This window comes from Patiria miniata, unplaced genomic scaffold (genome assembly GCF_015706575.1).
Source record: "Patiria miniata isolate m_02_andy unplaced genomic scaffold, ASM1570657v1 HiC_scaffold_9, whole genome shotgun sequence".
Classification (NCBI taxonomy): domain Eukaryota; kingdom Metazoa; phylum Echinodermata; class Asteroidea; order Valvatida; family Asterinidae; genus Patiria; species Patiria miniata.
This window is the reverse complement of record NW_024037076.1, coordinates 10,053,500-10,073,579: the sequence shown is the minus strand read 5'-3', so window position 1 is coordinate 10,073,579 and position 20,080 is coordinate 10,053,500. Positions and strand designations below refer to the sequence as shown.

At 38.7% G+C, this 20,080-nt stretch overlaps 2 protein-coding genes across 2 annotated transcripts in view; one reads left to right on the top strand and one right to left on the bottom strand.

The window, feature by feature from the left end:
• The window catches only part of LOC119720458 (fibrillin-1-like), a 44,302-nt gene extending 43,036 nt beyond the window's left edge, over positions 1–1,266 (top strand). The window contains exons 55-57 of the mRNA XM_038190129.1: positions 322–623; positions 996–1,079; positions 1,210–1,266. Of these exons, the coding sequence (XP_038046057.1) occupies positions 322–623; positions 996–1,079; positions 1,210–1,266 (443 nt within the window). The remainder of the gene's footprint in view (positions 1–321; positions 624–995; positions 1,080–1,209) is intronic.
• A 7,297-nt stretch (positions 1,267–8,563) lies between these two features.
• The window catches only part of LOC119720457 (fibrillin-1-like), a 41,562-nt gene continuing 30,045 nt past the window's right edge, over positions 8,564–20,080 (bottom strand). The window contains exons 35-46 of the mRNA XM_038190128.1: positions 19,987–20,079; positions 19,330–19,422; positions 18,590–18,682; positions 15,810–15,911; positions 15,307–15,450; positions 14,704–14,813; positions 13,926–14,136; positions 13,256–13,340; positions 11,822–11,910; positions 10,776–11,014; positions 10,255–10,338; positions 8,564–10,127 (exon numbers count right to left, since the gene is read on the bottom strand). Of these exons, the coding sequence (XP_038046056.1) occupies positions 10,071–10,127; positions 10,255–10,338; positions 10,776–11,014; positions 11,822–11,910; positions 13,256–13,340; positions 13,926–14,136; positions 14,704–14,813; positions 15,307–15,450; positions 15,810–15,911; positions 18,590–18,682; positions 19,330–19,422; positions 19,987–20,079 (1,400 nt within the window). The 3' untranslated portion in view covers positions 8,564–10,070. The remainder of the gene's footprint in view (positions 10,128–10,254; positions 10,339–10,775; positions 11,015–11,821; positions 11,911–13,255; positions 13,341–13,925; positions 14,137–14,703; positions 14,814–15,306; positions 15,451–15,809; positions 15,912–18,589; positions 18,683–19,329; positions 19,423–19,986; position 20,080) is intronic.

The following is a 20,080-nucleotide window of genomic DNA, read 5'->3' as shown; positions in this document are numbered from 1 at the left end:
GTTTCATCTGACAAGGGCTAGTGCGATACTTTTTGCAACATTTGTACACCCTTGGTTCAGATATTAATCTCACAACAACTTGTTTCTGTTTGTTCTCATTTAAAGGGTCAGCTCCAAACGTTCAGTTTTGTTTCTGATAAACAGATCTCGGATTATTATGCAATAACATGTAATGATGCAATACAAATAGTTTGTCACCAAAAAAAAAAAAAAGGTAAATCAGTTTGTGTTTACCTGCTTTCTTTTCGAAATCTGAAGGTTTTTTTTCGGGAAAACAAAACCAGGTATGTTTTAAATGATGTACTGTTTGCGCTGTTGCAGGTGGTGATGTGTCGCCTCTAGCTACAGTTCTCATCATAGTCGGATGTGTTGTTCTCCTGCTGGCCATAGCAGGAATAGTAATGTGTTGTTGCATGCTGATGAGGCGTCAATACCAAATTAAGAGTCAAATCTACCATCAGTCAGGTAGACAGTTCCAAGCAAGTAGAGAACCCTTCGACTTTGAAGATCGCAGGGATCGCAGCCTGTCCTCTGACGAAAGCTACAGTGTAGCTGACTACAGGGAGGAAGTAAGGAGGATGAATCGTCTCGCTCATGTCATGAGCCAGTCACCTTACCTACAGGTAAGACCGGTTTATAGCCTATGAGAGAGATTCTTCTCTAAGGGAGGTTTATAAAGAGATATCCTGTCAAGTTGCTGGAGTTATAGCCCTAGCCTTACAGATCTTTCCAAATCCTCTATGAGGCTTTGATGGGATTTTGTTGGATACCGGAAAGTAGAGTTCAGCCACTGTCATTTTACATGGGGCTTGATGCCTCCTAAAAGCAAGAATCATGTGCTAAGGGGCACGGTAAATGGATCCTGATATGAACAGACAGGGTCTTGCATAGGCATGGTCACAATCATTATACTGTCTTTGGATATGTACCCATGTATTATTTAAGATGTTATGTGTAACTTTCTGATTTAAGTTTTATTTTTATATGACACACAGTCTATGCAGAATCGCCCAGACTTCATCCGACCATACATGGTGACTGGCAACGAGGCATTTGAACGTTACCGCGAATACGAAGCGGTAAGTTTTCAGGATCGAAGCATTCACATTTTTAAGTTTGAGATATTAAATGTTCTACCCTCGGTGTACATTTCTTTAACACGACTTTTTTTCGAGACTTGTAAAATGTATTTGGTGTTTTATTTCACAGCGTGATGGAGGGGATGTTGCAGGCCGCGTGGTGTACAATCCCGCCCTCTACTACTAAACCTCGTCATTGGCCACAGCTTCCATTGCTGCAAATGCAGCTCTGCGACAAGTAATGCCCATGGGATAAGTAGACTGAACGACTAAGCGAAGGATTGCAGCTTTACTATGATTACCAGTTCCACAGTTATCCAAGTTCTTGTGTGGAATCAATCCTCACACATTCTGCATTCACCCAATGTGGTAGCGTGTCTCTTTCCAACCTATTCTTGATTTGAGGTGTTTTCTTGGTTCTTGTAGAAGAAGACAAAGCAAACACCCATTTTCAAAACTAACCTCTTAAAAAACTATCTCAGTTGAAACTTGTTTTGAATCCAGCGAAGCATGTTTGTTTTATACCCCTACTTTCATGATTTTAATTTCGTACACTCATCCCCACCAGAGGGGGGCATTCATTGATGTTAAATAAAACTGCACATTCAATACTTTGTGGTTGGCTTCATCACTAATTATATGGAGATAAAATACATTGTGTTAATATGATCTGAAACTTCTCAGCCCCCTTATTATCATGGCCCAGCCTCACACACTACCATACATGTATTTCATATTTTTGTGGGTAACCCATTGAACTTCTACACAGTCTTGGATGGAACTGTTCAGTGATTTTGGTAAAGCAGCTGTTATTTTAGTTCTTTGTTTATTCATTGGTGTATTTAATCCATAATATGGGTACGAGGTAAATAAATGTACGTCTTTCATTTTTAAACATAAAACAGTTTTTAGGCTGTTTTAACAAGTTATATGCTGCTTTGTATTTTGATCAGCTGTTAGTTACACCATTTTATAATCTGTTTGGTATTGTATTTTATTAGTGAGCGGATGGAAAAATGTATAGTAGACTGAACGACTGAGCGAAGGATTGCAACTTGACCATGATAACCAGTTCCACAGTTATCCAATTTCATGTAGAGAATTTATCCGATTTGGTACTGTGTGTCTCTCTCCCCTATTCTTGATTGGAACTTTTTTAGGAGAAGACAAAGCAAACATGCATTTGCAAAAGTAACCTCTTTTCTTAACTCAGTTGCACATGGTTTTGGATCCAGTAAAGCTCCTTTGTGTTTGACCCCTGCAATGATGCTAATTTTTCTACGACAAACACTACCAGAAGGAGTCATTTACTAATTTGCCAAAAACATTCTAGGTAAGTCATGGTTGTCTTCAGCCAACCACCAACATCATAATTTTAAAGTGAAACAAATATGAATTGTTATGAATCGCCTTTAAACACTTTTACATATAATCCTCATTTTTTGGTAACTTATTGAAATTTCACACAGTCTTGGATGGAACAGTTAATTGATTGGTCAAGTAACTTCTTTTAATTTTATCTGTTTTTTCATTTGGTGTATTTAATCTGTAATAGGGATATGGGGTCCTTTTTGTGTAACGTAATCAAACTAAATAAGTGTCTTTCATTTTTGAAAAAAAAAAATGCCTAGGCTGTTATATACTGCTTTGTAGTTTGATCTGCTATTTGTGATAATATTTTAAAATCTATCATATTTTTTTTGAATTCTATAAGTATTTGTGAGGGATGGAAAAATGAAGGTACTATGTGTTAAGGAAGTGTACAGTCAAGGGCGGATCTAGAACCAATTTTTTTTTTATGGGGGGGGGGAAACAAATTTGTCCTCCAAAAAGTGTGTCTCAGAAATTACGGGGTGTTTTTTTTTTTTTTTTTTTTTTTACGGGGGGGGGGGAGGGATTCGAGATACTCTGTGGTGCGATCTGAAGCAATTTCTGAGCCTCTAGCCAAATCATTTTGAGGAAAAGATGGTGGTGTACGCAGTTCCTACCTTTATTGCGAGATCACTTAAAAAAATTGGGTTCGTATGTTTGTTTGTTTGTTGGTAGTTTGGAGAAAAAAAATGGGGGGGGGCCCCAACCCCCGATCTGCCCTTGTGTACAGTACTTGAAGCCAACACTCAGTAATGTTCCGTCGAATCTTAAACATTCGGAGCAGTGTGTACAATCGTTGACACCTGAGCTGCACAAGACAGAGTTTTGAGTGACCATCAGTTGTATTTTTTAATGCTTAGAAATGTTATAAACGTTTGTGTAAAATTAATTTTAATACTCAGAGTAATCCCATTAATGACATACATGATAACAATTACACCCCACCCCTCCAAGGGAAAACAGTTCTTTGATATCTGGCGGGGCTACTTTGGTAAAATAGAACAAAATTAACACCGTCATGTTTCATCCATAGCTAAGCTGATAGTCAAAGGGCCCTGTACACATATTTCATTCGGAAGATTTTATACAGCATCATTTTACTTCATGTCAGTCAGTGAAAAAATACAGAAAACGATTTTATATGAAACCTACATGTAGTTTTGGCAGCATTTATGACTTAGTGGAGGCCTAATTAAATGAAAAAAATATATATCCAGTTCGGTCTTCCTGAATTTAACTGTTTTATATTTTTGTAAGGTGTTTTATAGTTGAAATTGTAGTTTTCTATCAATTTTAAATATCATTCGGGGTTTCCAGGGAATTTGAAGCATATTTTTTTTGTGTGTATATTCAAATGGAACATTTATGTAACCACCACAACACTGGAATGTTTCTGCTACTTGTGTCTAAAAGCACTTATAGCACTTGGAATGAAGTATTTTGTAATGTGGATATTTCTATGCACATGAACACATTTAAATAGAATAAAAGTCAACATATTTGTATGTGTTAATGTGTACAGAAGTAGCTGTGTTTTAAAATTGCCATTTTTATGTCTTCATGATGACGGCATGTCGTTCTGTCACAAATCCAAGAGAAAGATTGTATACGAAACTTATTTTTAGCAGCGTTTTGTCATTTAGTGGAAGCCTAAATAAATTATATATATATATTTTGTGTCTTCCTAACTGTAACCTTTAGTTTATTTTTGTATTTACACGTTCTCTCTATTAAAGAATAGTTTGGTATCAGTTTAAAATATTGGGTTTCGATGGAATTAAGGGTATGTTTTTTTTCCGTGATTTCAAGTCATTTACGTATTAAAATAAATTTCAGCAAAGGAAAATTGTTTTCACGATCCCTATCATTGTAACAACATTATTCAATGTGTTAAATGGGCTAATAATATATCCTTACTTTATGTAATAGACCCTTGCAAAGTAGATATGCGAGCAGATTTGGCGATTAATTATGCAGAAAAATGACTGCGTCCTAACCTCGAGATTATGATCATTCAGCGGGCGCCTTCTATATCGGGTCTTCAGTTTCATATACCCTTTTTCGCGCCCTTGATTTATACAGGGTGAGTTAAACAAAACACCAAATTTTGAGACCATTGTTTTAGTGAAGTTCTACATGTAGCATTTTTAAAATATGGGGTATGAAAGCCAGATTCATAAGCATTCCTTTACTTTAGTACAGTACTTTTCAAGTTAAACACAACCAGCATTTTATGGTTCTGTCAACGGATCACAAGAAAGCAAGTGTTCTATCAGCAAAACACATAGCAGATATCATATAGGGATGTGTGGGTATTGTCTTTATATTGCTGAAAGGACGCACACCTTTTTTGTGATCCTTGGACGAAACTTTAAAACGGTGGTTGTGTGTGTTTAAATGTCTGTCACTTAAAAAGTACATAAGTGATTTGATTGATTCCTGTACTAAAAGAAAGCTTATGAACTAAGCTTTCATATCCGAGATTGTGATAGTGCTATATGCAGAACTTCAATAAAACAATAGTCCCGACATTTGGTTTTCGTTTTGTTTTATTCACCCTGTATAAATAAACCTACACACAACATCTATTAATATATTACCTTGTAAATTGAGCTAGCAAAGGCTGCGTCACACGCTCTGTAACGATAATGTAACGCAATGCACAAAGCTTTGAGCTTTGAGCAAAATGTCGTGTCTATATTTAATCTCCATGCCCGGCCGTTGTATTAAAAAAAACCCAAACAAACAAACAAACAAACAAACAAACAAACAGTACCCGAATCGACCGTATTGACCGACTAAGGACCTAGTCCAGATTTCAGAATGAAACGATGTCACGATTTAAGAAAAGTTGACTCCGATTGACTGGACCAGTATGCGGATTTGCGTAAATTTGCATGCTTAGATATATCAGACGTTGGACCACAGACAGGGCTCCCAGTGCACAACGTGTGATACTAGGGCTAATCTACCTTAGGATAGTTTTACAAAAAAACAATCCCGAGCTCCGTTGAACAGTTATTATGGCTTTCCGTAATGTGGGAGTTGATTTGCTGATCCTTACCCAAAGGTTGCAGACCTGCAAATCGACTCCAATGGACCTTATTAATGATATCGTGTAACTTCCGAAAATTATTAAAAGTACTCACAAGTCTTGAAGGTGTTTGAAACACCTATCGAATTAAAGCTCTGTTCATAATCTTTCATTTTCTGTTCAATTTTGGTTCCATTGTCCCGCGATTTAGGGGAGAAAATTCCATCCAAAGAAAGATGATCATCCCGAAGTAGTCATGCGACCCATCGCCATTTTAAAACATGATGCCTGCACTCTTTTCAAAGTGAGCATTTTTTAAGGCCCAAATTCATGCAAATTTCAAAGAAAATGCGAGATCACACTCCTCTGCATATCCAATTCTATCCATCTTGTTTACAAACCTTCATGTTCACGGCCACAAAATGTTCTATATGAAAGCACAAATTTGAGGGTAGACTCAATCAGTTATTTTTTTTTTTAATGGCAAGATTTACACCCCTTACAAGATGGCTGACGAGCAGAGGAATGCGCTATGCCGTGATAGTGGCTTGTCAGTGGGCAGAACCTAGGGGAGGGAGGCAAAAGCATTTCTATGGAGTCACCAATGGCGGATCTGCAACAAAATCCACCAAAATTCCGATAGACCATCGGCCAAATAAAGTAATTCGAGAAAAGAAAGTGGGTGTGTGTTTGGGGTGGGGGGGGGGGGATTTGGGATTTTGAGGAGCTGGAACTCAACAGCCGGGGAATGCGTAAAGCTGCCCCTGTTCAGGCCTCATATCAACCTCAGGTATTTTATCTTTATTTATTTTTTTGTTTTATGAAATATGAGTTATGGACCCCTCCTTTTACCGTAAAAATTGTTTGGAAAAAATACACTTTCGGGAAAACACAAAAGGATCCTATACATCCCAGTAAATAGGTAAAAAAATCCGTCCGCCGAGCTTATTAATGAGAGCAATACACTCAAATTCTTCTATATTAGAGGTTTCTGAGAGCAATGGAATGAGGGAACTGAAAACGTATGGAACTGTACCTCTAGCCTGGACTTGGGGCTTCCAATTCTAAACATTTTAGTTGCAAAGTGGCGCTATTTAGCCATGTTGTGGAGGGATCTTTTTTTTTCAAAAAGGCTACTTTTCCAGTTCCGGAAACATCAGTCATTTTTGGTTTTTTCTTTGGATAAAAATGTCTTTAAAAAGTCAATGGTCAACCTACCAAAAATTGAAAAGAAATTGAAAGATGACATGTCGATCATCAGTTTTATATGCAGCCTGAACACATGTGAGAGTTTTGACTACAAAATAAAGTTGAAGTATGGGGATTTATAACACTGGTGTCATTGGCAATTTCTATAATGGGGTGCACCCATATAGAAACAAAAACTGCAGTGCCGCATTTCAGAAATAGACGGTAAACTCACCCCATTTTTTTGGGGAAGTGATTACTCCATTTCATGTAAATTGTCTCTGTCGTGTGTCCATATTTATCACCAAAGTCTTTCAAAGCCAAAAATTGAAGGTCCTAGACCACCAAAAAAGCTGTACTACTTCCCGAAAGCAAATTAATATTTTGTGATCCCTAAGTTAATTTGAAATAAAAGTTCCTTGCGGCCTATATTTGGGCAATTTGCAAAAATATTTCTGAAGATCAAGCTTTTGTGACTCTATATGTATGTATAAAATGTCTTCGAATTTCCTTCAGATTTGAGATTTCGTGAAAATTTATTTTATTTTTTACATTTTCTGAAATTTCCTTGAAGAAAAATTTGACATTTCTTGAGAGTAAGGCCATTTTGTTTTTTAATTGAAAAAGCACTACAGTGTGTGTGATGCAATATAACGCCGCAGCAAAGGGATACTGTACACCGTGTGCATGTACTTTCCAATGCAAGCAGGGTTGTATTGCTGTTATGGAGCGATTCATGTGTGCTTCGGGTACTCGGCCAAATCCGGGCCGAACACGGTCAAAAAGATCAAATGCATTCTCAGTATTGAAAACATGAAACGACTTAACTTTGGGAAACACACTGCATGCACCGATCCTAAGCAGAACCAGAGTCAAAAAGATTGGAACAAGTATGTATATTGCAAGATCTAACGTAAGTTCTGATAAACGGAATGCATGTTTGAAAATCGAACCAAGGCCTACATCTTTAAATCCAGTGCATTTTAAAACGGAACGTATTTCGAAACATGGAACGTGTATTTCACGGTTCGAATGCATTCGCAAAATCCAAATGAAATTGTACAAACCCAACGTCTCTACGACTCAGTGCATTTTCCAAAACCGTGTACGATTGTACAAACCAAGTGCCTATACGATCCGAATGCATTTCCCAAAACCGAGGAACAGTGCATAGTTTCAGCAATAACACAAGTGACGTAAGCCCGGTCACACCAAACTTAGATTTAAGTCACAAAAGTAAGAGGGACATTCATCGGGAAACGTCTTTGTTGCATATTTCAGTTGGGGGCTTCATTTTTTAAGCCCTGGCAGGAACTTCTACATGTCACTTGCTCGTTGGTCAGTCTGTCCTGAAAGAAATTGACCAAAGGTATGGTGTTCAATATGTGGCGTCGCATTTTTCAGAGTTGCATTTTCCAGACACGGTCCGTCAACTAGTCTGAATAGAGCGCCCCGATATAGATAGGCCTATACGGTGCGAAAAGCCTCCAGCCCCGGGTGGACGGACCCGATGATGAACGAAGTGGACTTTCTATCTAAAATGACCTTTCATACAGACTGGATGGGCCAATCGTTTTAACAACCAACATCCTTTCAAAAAAGCATTCAACTCAGCTTGGATTTGTTGCTGTAATGCCATATCCTAGGATCTATTGTCACATGATTAAAAAACCTTGAATAGTATTGTTATATTAATAAGAATTATAAAAGCATAAAACAAATATTGCCATGCTAAGTTTTATTTGAATAAGTAAATGAATTAAAATTACAGCATAAACTTTACCCTTAATTCCATATTGAGCCCAATTAATAATACAAATTGATACAAAATATATTTTAAACTTTCAATGTTGGCAAATACAAACAGTAAAAAAAGATGAAATTTTGCAAGATAAAAATATATGTATCTCTTTTTGCTTATTAGGACTGCTACTACGGCCTCATCAAACGCTACTGAAATAGGTTTCATACAAAAAAAATTGTTTGTGATAGACCGACATGATGACATTAAGACGACTTCAAAATAACAACACATGAAGTTGCACATGACTATCCAAAACCACTACATTCTTACTGTTGTAAATTCATAACTTATTCCTCAATGGTCATAACTAGCCGAAACAGTTCGGTATTATGTTGAACTTAACAGACACATGTTCTCTACTTGAATATGTCAACGAACTAAGATTACCAAATACAATTAACACTGGACATACCGATATATGCAAACTTAAAACAGCCATAACTTGTCAATGTGATATCCGATTGGAATGCCAGAAACAGTATTGTTGGGATAATTTCATCCTCTTTCATAACACTTTTTAAACCCCCGTTTCGACCTCTGCCCCCTTTCTGTCTCTTTTGCCAAAACACCTCTCATGATTCATTTGTTTTCTTAGATTTGTGTACAGACTAACATACGTAAATTATGAAATGATCCTGTAAACTTCCGAATGAAAAGTATTGAAAGGGCCTATTTTAACTGAGCTATGGAAACATGACGGTGTTAACGTAAAGTTTTACTTTACCACGGAAGCCCCACCGAATTTCTAAGAACCCTTTCGAGGCATAGGTGTAGTAGTCTACATTAATGGCATTGCTCTGAGTATATTTTTGAACACAAACCTTAACAAAATTATATTCATTTATACAATACAACGGATGGAAAAAAGGACAACTGTTCCAAATGTTCGATATTTGACTGGAACATTACTTTCAAGACGTGGGAAGAGCTAGTGATGGCTTCATTCGGTAAGCACACTCTATAACACACACTACATTCCTTTTTTCCATCCTTTCACTAATAAAAATTCAATTTTATAAACAAATATAGTGGATCAAATTAAAAGCAGCGTATACATGTACTATGTAGAAACATCGATTAACATCTAAAAATGAAAGTCATTAAAAATGTACCCAATAACCATATTACGGATTAAATACACCAATTCAGAAACAAAGATCTAAAAAAAATATATATACCAATCAATTAACAGTCCCATCAAATTGTAGAGTTTTAATAGGTTAGAAACAAAATAAGAAATACATATACATGTATCGTGTTTGAGGTACGATGCTGGAAGATTGCTGAAGACAAACAGAAACACTGTTGAACGTTCAACTTCATTTCATATTATTGATGTCCCCTTGTACATATTAGGTGCATAAAAGGATCCACATTATGTTCATAGTCAGAGATAACTTTAGTTAGAGACTGCTGTTTGCTTTTTAGTCATCTTCGAGAAACAAGAAGTACGAGGATTGATTCTCTACTTGAACTTGTATGTTTGAGGAACTGGAAATCATGGTACAGCTGCTAGCCTTCGCTTGGTCGTTCGGTCCACTTATTCCTTAGAAGTTACTTGTCACTATGGAAGCCGTGGCCAGTGATGCTTGGTTTAGCGGTAGAGGGGGCGATTGTACATCAAGCGGCCTGCTACTTCCCTTCCACCACGCTGTGAAATAAATTACCAATGCGTGCCACAATTACGTCTTGAAATTAAAGTCTTTGGTAAAATGTAACCTGAAGTAAAAACATGCAACAGTTGAAGCTCACAAAATGCTTTAATGTTATAATCTTACCGCTTCATCTTCTCGGATGCGATCCAATGCCTCATTGCCAGTTGCCACGTATGGTCGTATGAATTCTGGATTAGACTTCATTGTCTGTGTGTCATTAAAAAAGAAACAGAAAAAAATGTATGATGCGACCTAAATCATACATAAGTGTCCAGAGGCATCAGGCCCCATGAGAATTAACATTGGCTGAACTCTACTTTTCTGAAGCCAAAAAAATTCCTTCCAAACCTCATATAGTGGATTCACAGAGGTCTGGGATTTCCATTACTCCAGCAAATAGCCAGCCTCTTTCTTTAATCTCTCTTAGCGAGGAACACAATTAACCTGCTTCACCTGTAGAAAAGGTGACCGGCTCATGATATGAGAATTAACTTTTGCTGAACTCTACTTTTCTGAAGACAACAAATTCCTTCCAAACCTCATTATAGTGGATTCACAGAGGTCTGGGATTTCGATTACTCCAGCAAATAGCCAGCCTCTTTCTTTAATCTCTCTTAGCGAGGAACACAATTAACCTGCTTCACCTGAAGGAAAGGTGACCGGCTCATGACATGAGCAAGACGACTCATCCGTCTTTCTTCCTCGCTGTAGTCAGCTGCACTGTAGCCCTGCTGCTGTCTTCTTGACCAATGGCCGATTCGACCCGCATCATACCGACGCCTCGTAAGCATGCATAAACACATGACTAATCCTGCTATTGCCAACAGCGTAACAGTACATCCGACTGCGATGAGAACTAAAGCTAGAGGTGACACACCACCATCTGCAACAACACAACGAGTGGTATTAAAACAACCTGTAAGCGATTTATTTATGAGGAATGCATTTCATTTTCGTTTAGTTGACAAAACATATAGGTTTTATCGGGCTATTTAAAACATTTTTCGCTCGAATTCAACTATTTCTATTTTCAAATTCGTCAAGCACCATCGATTTGATGCACTTGCAAGGTTTCATTTTGTCTTTTGTAAGACAATTGCGAATTATTACCGAACGAAGTCAAACAATGAGGACACGTTTCGGACCCGGTGTACTCGACTTTGCCTCTTCCACGCCGAATCGTGTTATTCAGAAAACGAATGCGTCTTAATGATTAAATATAACCCGAATTTGTCTCTGAATGCTGCTATTCGGCATCAGCTTACATGAATGTGATCAATAATGACAAATATTCTCGGACTGGTGACTGAAAAAGATGACCACACTTTAAAAAGGAATGGGTGATGACTAAATTGTTTTTGTTAAAAGCGTGTGGATTTTTTCGAGGACGAAATTAAATGATATAGTTGGCGAATTTGAGTATAAAAGCTTTTAAAATATCCAGGAAGACCCACATCAAGTGTATCACTTCATGCATAGTACTCTGAAATTCCCCCCCCCCCAAAAAAAAAAAAACCCAATTCAACGTTGAGACCTGACTACGTTAAATAATGGAGTGAACAGAACAACTTGTTGTGGGGTTAATATCTGTTGCAAGGGTTTAATATTAGAATTCTTTTTTTCAATAAAAGATCTGTTTATGACTTTGTCATGACAGAAAGGGAGGTGGTGGATATTAATTTGGACGTACCTCCCGGGGCTGCGGTTGTTGTTGTCTCTGCTGGTGGTGTTGTAGGTACTGTACTTTCGCATCGCTCGCCTGTAAATGATGCCGTGCAGCTACAGAAAACATACAAATTATATCCCATCTGTATGCAACATTATTTAAATTGCTCAATATGCCTTTAAGAGAAACACACAACTTTTCCCTCGCTGTAATTTTTAGAAATGGATGGATTTGGGGTTTGTATTTTGTAGCAAATATTTTAACACTGACTTGTTTAAAGTTCTGTGTTCGCAGATGCTGAAAAACAAGTCACACACAATGTTAAAATATTTGCTACAAAATGCAAAACCCAAATCTATCGATATTTAAAAATGTGAAGACGTCGGGGAATTTAAAGGTTAGGGAATCAGTCCTTTAACCCTTCATGTGTGTGTAATCGATTGCAAATTAAATGCGGACTAACTAAATATGGTACATTTTGGGCAGCATTTGAAGGGGGAAAAGAGTTGGTCGGCTGACTGACAGTTTTCCTGCAAATGACAGGGTACCGGGTACCATGATTTTACACGATACATTAGACTGTAAATAACATCAAACTTAAAGGTATTTCATGATATTTTGTCATTTTTTTTTTTCATGTTTGCAAAAAAAATAAAGTGGAAAATTCCCTGTAAGTCAATATTTACATAAACACATTCAAACAAAATGTTTATTTGAAGCTAATTCCTGTCCAGTCGTAACCGCAATATGGTGCAAGTAATTAGAAGGAATTGCACTATCCCCTTTTTTATCAAATCTTGCATGCGTATTAAGTGACATTATTTTAGTCAGTTTACTTTCTACTTACAACGACTTAGGCTTAGTTAATATCAGAACATTACACTACCGATTAATAGACCAGATAACATCGATTATGTAAGTACATACAAAAACGTCCCAGGCGCATGCCTGAATTGGGCTGATGCACAAGTAACACAAAGCCTCTGAAAAATGTCCATAAGCTTCTAGTTTCCCTTAAGAAAAAAAAAACAACAAACAAACAGAGGCATGGGCGTCGCGAGGGGGGGTAAGGGGGCACTTGCCCCCCCCCCCCCCCGGAAAAGCAAAAAAAAAAAAAAGGGAAGAAAAAGAAAAGAAAAAAGAAAAGAAAAGAAAAAGAGGCGCGAAGACAAAGTGGTGTAAATTTCATGAGGGGGAGGGGGGGGTCAGAATGTCCCTGCCCCCCTCTTAAACTGATAAATCGAGAATGTGAAATACAAGCATTATTTTGCCAATATTTTTTGCCCCCCTCTAGAAAAATCCTGGCGACGCCCATGGACAGAGGCAGCTGTCTACATTCAGTTTTAAACTTCATTTTAGCTTTCAATTTTAGCTGTATAAGTACTCAGGTAGGGTTATATATTCAAAGAATTCAAGCACTTTTCTGCACCTAGACGCCAGCTCCGCCACTGAAATTACCTGCAAGTTAGCTGAGGGGTGAAGCCTGACCTCTCGCATATGCCGCCATTCATGCAATCACCTTGCATGCAATCTGCTAACGATGCTGAGAACAAAATAAAATCATTAACAAAAAAGGAGTTGTCTACAACACACCACTGCGTGACTGATCAGTTTGAGCTTAGGTTTTTGCGGTAATTGCACTTAAAAAATGAGTTTCCTAGTTCGTAAAAAAAAAGAAGAAATACAAGGCTACACTGTTCAAAGTCCGAGAACACAATTGCTTAAATGCCCAATATGTAAACCAAATGGAACTGACTATACCCGTTCTTGTTCTTGTTCTTGTTCTTCTGTTAAGCAACTCCATTGGTAAAGAAATTTCTGTTAGCAACGGCATTTGTGGTTAGCTTTGACCTTGATTTTGCCCCAAACAAATGACTATTTTTCAGAGACTGGGCCGGCTTAAGTTCAATTTCATTAACCAAGTAAATATCTCGACAAATCGTAGATATCTTATTTGAAGTCGCATCAAAATTTCCCCGTAACAAAATAACACTTGGGTAGGATTGTGTTACATTGTAATTACTCCCTGCTGAATCCATAAACCATACTGGGCTGGGCAATTTGGGGCAGCACCTGTAGTAGCAGTGGGTTTGAGCAACATTGGAACTAATGCATTTTAAAGACTTACATGGGTTTGTGTAGCCGACAGAGCCCTGGACAAGAGGTATGCCGTTTAGTGTGCCACCCGCTGCTATTGCATTGCTGATGACATCCACCAAGGGTTGTTGCCCTTGGAATGCTAGTGCCGTCTGTGCAACCACACTGCCTGCGCGGAAGCTCAAAACTGTTACCGCAATCACACCGCTGGTTGAACTATCGTCCCTTAGTTTCTCACGGAGCTGAAAAATGGAAAGGAAAGGTACTCTCAGATTGTTAAGCGATAAGACTTGATTTATGTTTTATTGCAAGTGCGAATTAAGTCCTTTGCGACATTAAAGCAGTTTGCCTCAGGAATTTTTTAAAGCTTTAACAACAACATACAGTAAAAACCTAAACACAAAATAACCCTGTATTGGACTTGTTATGAACAATTTACTTCACATGACTTCATATCCTTACTGCATGTGATGATTCAAATTACTGAGATGAAGCGCAAACAGTTTCTCGTATTAATTTGGCAATCTAATGTGTCGTGCGCATTTACTTCAACTTCTAGTTTTGAGATGTTTGTTATAGTTGTCCCCGACAAGGGGAGTGTAAGCTTGGTAAATTTAATGTGAATTGAATTTGTAGTTAATTTATGTAAAAATGTATTTTTGAGACCATAGCCAGAACTGGCATACAAAGGTGTGCTCGGTTGTGCAGGACACTTGTTTATATCGTTTCTGCAAAAACATACGTGTTAGTTTCAGTCCCACGGTTCTATGCACTTAAATTATTATTAAAACAAAAATATGGCATATTACCGCTGATATAACCATTTCAGCAAGGTTCTTCCATGCAGCGGATGCTGGGTTGTTATAGGCAGTTTGGAACGGCAGGTTTAATGCCATGACAAATGGGAGTGACCCGAGTTCTGAAAAACAAAATTAAATGAAAGAATACAATGCATTTAGTATATCTGTCTTGAAGTAACCTTTCTTAGGTGTTTTGAAGACAAATGAACATTTTAAATTGTGATCATGTACGAACGAGAGTTCATAAATGACCCATTGGCAGAAAGGGGGATATAATTGTAACAATGAACCCCATGCCAAGAAGCAGGTGCGCAGTTCTATCCCAACGTTACTTAATTAAACAACAAACAAATTTGACAGGCCTACCCATCGAAACGGGACAGGAATTCACTGCAACTACCATTCAGAATGTGTACCTAACAGCATTGCTAGAGTTGCTAACATTCTCACCTAGGTTAGCACATAAAAGCTTATGGACTAGGTCTTCAAATATCAACCATTTAAACTAAGATATCTCAAACAAAGAGTTGGAAAGCTCAGATGAGATAACCTAACTGCAGTATTCCACATGACCTCAGCTTACGTCATACAGCTTCTAGGACACAGACTTACGTGTACATGAACCATTACTGTTGGCAAAGAATCCTTTAAAACCATTGCATTGGCAGATGAAGCCTTCATCATTGGTAGCCGGTTGACAGAACTTCCCTTCTGCATCTGGGCAAAGAGAGGTGTCTGACAAACATGGACTGGCAACTGAAAAATAAAGAAAAATAGGAGACACTGGTTACTTCAATGCCTTTATATTGGGGGAAAATAAACATGAGGAAAACATGGAGGACTAACCTGAATAAAAACAAAAACAAAGAACATGTTTAACACGAAGAGACCGGACACTGTGGCTGCGTTTCTTGCCAAAAGGCCAGTATTTACTTGACGTTAAATCAAAAGCGAAGCAAATCCATTGCGTCAATATTTGAAACTTCGTCATGTGAAATTTTGTCACGACGTTTGCAGCTACCCTACCCGTTTGCAGCTACCGGATTCACACCGCTCAAAATAATAAACACACATCAATTTTTCGTTTTCAATGATGAGTCATTGTAAAATCCTACCTTCACAAGTTGGTCCAGAATAATCATATGGACAGAGACATTCGCAGAAGTTTGCGTCGAATTCACCTCCATTTTCGCAACTAGATGCAGACAGCGGGCACTCTGATGAAGACAAACACAGAAACCATGAGCTATATTAGAGTTTAGTGGGCATTTTGAGTGACATATGCCCTACAGAAATCACTAATTAAGTTGCACACCTCATTTTATGAGGTGTGCAACTTAATTAGTTGTTAAAAAATAGTCAAATGATAAAATAATAATTAGGGCTAAAAAATAGTCAAATGATAAAGTAACGGTGTTGTTTTCAAGATTGCAGATTCAATCTCCGCTGAAAGCAATTTTCTCACCATGGCCTTCACCGTGTTTTGAGCATGATAATCGAAACGACCAGTCTAAGTGACCTTTTTTGAAGATGATATCACTTCTTACCAAACACATCTGTGATGGTGGTTGGTTCTGGAATAACGGTTGGTCCTGGAACGTTTGTTGGTCCTGGTGTGCTGGTTTGTCCTGGAGCATTGGTCTGTCCTGGAGCGTTGGTTTGTCCTGGAGCGTTGGTTTGTCCTGGACTTTTGGTTTGTCCTGGAGCGTTGGTTTGTCCTGGAGCGTTGGTTTGTCCTGGAGGGTTGGTTTGTCCTTGAGTGTTGGTTTGTCCTGGACTATTGGTTTGTCCTGGAGCGTTGGTTTGTCCTGGAGCGTTGGTTTGTCCTGGAGCGTTGGTCAGTCCTGGAGCGTTGGTTTGTGTGGGAACGTTGGTTTGTCCTGGACTGTTGGTTTGTCCTGGAGCGTTGGTTTGTCCTGGACTATTGGTTTGTCCTGGACTATCGGTTTGTCCTGAAGCGTTGGTTTGTCCTGGAGCGTTGGTTAGTCCTGGAGGGTTGGTTTGTCCTAGGGCGTTGGTTTGTCCTGGACTATTGGTTTGTCCTGGACTATCGGTTTGTCCTGGAGCGTTGGTTTGTCCTGGAGTGTTGGTTTGTCCTAGAGCATTGGTTTGTCCTGGTGTGTTGGTTAGTCCTGAAGCGTTGGTTTGTCCTAGAGCGTTGGTTTGTCCAAGCGTGTTGGTTTGTCCTGAAGTGTTGGTTTGTCCTGGAGCATTGGTTTGTCCTGGAGTGTTGGTTTGTCCTGGAGCGTTGGTTTGTCCTGGAGTGTTGGTTTGTCCTAGAGCGTTGGTTTGTCCTGGAGCGTTCGTTTGTCCTTGAGTATTGGTTTGTCCTGGAGCGCCGGTTTGTCCTGGAGTGTTGGTTTGTCCTAGAGCATTAGTTTGTCCCGGAGCGGTTGTTCGTCCTGGATCATCGGTTGGTCCTGGAGTGTTATATGGTTCTTGAGTGGATGTTGGTCCTAGATTGGTGGCTGGTCTTACAGTGTCGGTTGGACCTGAAATGTTGGTTGTTCCTTGAACATTGGTTGGTCCTGGAGCGGAGGTTGGTGTTGGAACGTCGGTTAGTCCTGGAGCATTGGTTTGTCCTGGAGTGTTGGTTGGTCCTGGAGTGTTGGTTGGTTCTGGAAGGTTGGTTTGTCCTGGAGTGTCTGATAATCCTGGAGTATTGGTTGGTCCTGGAGTGGTTGTTGGTCCTGAATCATCGGTTGGTCCTGGAGTGTTAGTTGGTTCTTGAGTGGTGGTTGGTCCTAGATTGGTGGCTGGCCTTACAGTGTCGGTTGGACCTGGAGTGTGAGTTGTTCTTTTAACATTGGTTGGTCCTGGAACAGTGGTTGGTGTTGGAACGTCAGTTGGTCCTGGAGCGATAGTTGGTCCTGGATCGGTGGTTGGTACTGGAGCTGTATTGGGAGCTGCAGTGGTGGTTGGTTCTTGAGTGGTGCTCATTTCTGGAGAGGCTGTCAGTTCTGGAGTGGTGGCTTGTTCTTCTGTTTATTGTTTTACAAAATAGACAACAAAACATAGAGGGTATATTAATGTTTGATAAGTGGTCCAATACTCAATACTCGAGAGGAAACACAATCAAGAGGGCATGTTGTTTGATTAATGGCTCATGTATCACGCGAGGACACAGGCAAGTGGGCATATTAGTGCTTGGTTAGTGGCGCTTGAATCAGGTGAGGACATAAGGAAGAGGGCACGTTATTGCTTGATCAGTGGCTCTTTTTATAACAGCAAGCAAACGAGCATGTTAGCGTTTAATTAGTGGTTCTTTACTCACAACAGCATACAAGCAAGAGGGCATTTTAGCGTTTGATTAGTGGCTCTTTACTCACAAGAGGATACAAGCGAGAGGACATGTTAGTGTTTGATTAGTTGCTCTTTACTCACAAGAGAACACAAGGTTAGTGTTTGATTAGTGGCTTGTTACACACAAGACGACACAATGTTAACGTTTGATTAGTGGCTCACTACTCACAAGAGTACACATTTGTCAGGATATTGTCAGATATTTGCATCGTCATGGTTGTGATTGGACAGAACAACTCAGGTGGTGTACCAATCGGCCTAATGCCAGAAGTTAGTGGAAACACCGTCAGTTTCCAAGGGTTCACACGGGTGGTGTTTTTCTCATCGTGAGGAAATATAAGTTTAATAATTTAAAATTAAGTCTCAACTTTTGTATCACAATAAACAATCACTTTATCAAAAAAAAATTAAATATTTTCCAACCTCAAACGTATACAAACTGTTCTAGACCAAATTAATTGTTTCCTACAAATTATATTGCCAATTATACATTTTTGAGAAACCGATTTATTTAGGCTGTTATACAATTTTTGAAAATGCCAAATTGCTCCCTGATACTTGTTGTGAATTCCACACGTCTAAAGTTGTTTACCTGAACAGTCAACTCCAGTCCAGCCCTGGGCACATGAACACTCACAATTAGTAGTGTTGAGCGTTCCGCCACTGGTACAATTCAAAATGCAATCTGCAACAAGAAATCTTTATTAGTGATTTTTTTTCATAGTACAACCACAGTCTCCTTCTACACTATTTACAAGAGTGCTATGTACATATGAATGTTCATAAGTGCAATGGGACAAAGATTTTCAAAAAATATATATTTTGTTTAATGAGACTAGCATGGTGGACACGAACAAAGTATGCAAGGTTCCAGAAACACCAAGGAACATCATTATACTTTCTTTTGCACGAAGGTAAAACATTAATAAACTATTTGTAACAACACCGCGCCATTAGTGGTGTGACCGTGCAGCAGAATATTGTTTGCTTGTGGTGCGGCTGGGCCAGGTTTGGGACAAAGAATTCAGTGACAAATTATCAACGACCCACTCTTCAGATGACGGGGATTTATTCATGCGTTTTAAACCTCAATATACCAACCTAATGGACTTTAACAAGTCACAATCAGTAGCTGACACACCATGGGGGTCCATAAATCATTGTTTCATACAGCGGTCTAAATTTTTGGCTGCCATGATAATGCTCTGTTCAACTGTACATTCAATTTTAGAACTAAAGAGGAGCTAACATATTGGTATATTGGTGTTTGTTATAGCAGTAATCTAATGATTATGATCATGCCTCTATGACTAGTCTGAAAGGCCTACTCACCAATACAGGTATTTCCAATCCAGTTTTGGTCGCATTCACACTGGCATGTTGTCTCATTCAGCATACCGACATTTGTACAGGAAAGTTGACAATCTAAAAAAAAAAATGTGGGTTGCCCCTGGCTTGAACTGTATTCAAATGATTGTGAAGGTCACAAAAATAACAGGTTTGAACGAAGCTTATGTGATCTTCCTCACAAGTTTTCAAACATAGTACTTGAACTTGGTTCAAAATTTTTAGCAAAACCTTTAGTATTTTCATCGTTATAAAAAATATAAATGTTAACGTTCCTGCCGTCAAATGCGCAATCAAGTCCCATACGCATAACATTTAAACCCATTAACATCAGTACTATGTGTTACAAGGTGAGTCGAATAAAAATGGCCTATTTACAAACTTTTCCTAGGTCTTAACAATTCCCAGGATGACCTGAAATGTATAATTCCCTTTTATACACTGTACCACTCAGACTTTTAATGCAACAGCTATATCATATTTAAAAAAAGTCAACTTTACTCCTGTTCATGGCCGTAAACTCTGCTTCCCTTCAGATCCAAAAAAAGAAAGTCTGCTTCCCTCTAAAAAAAAATTCTAAAAGTAAAAGTGCAAAGGTCATGCTGTTTCATGTTTGTTTACTTTGACCGATTTTTAACTGACCGTTACAGCTCAGTCCACTCCAGTTGTTGGCACAGGTACATGTACACGCTGCAGGATCAAGTGTTCCGCCATTCGCACATGAAAGCGAACAAGC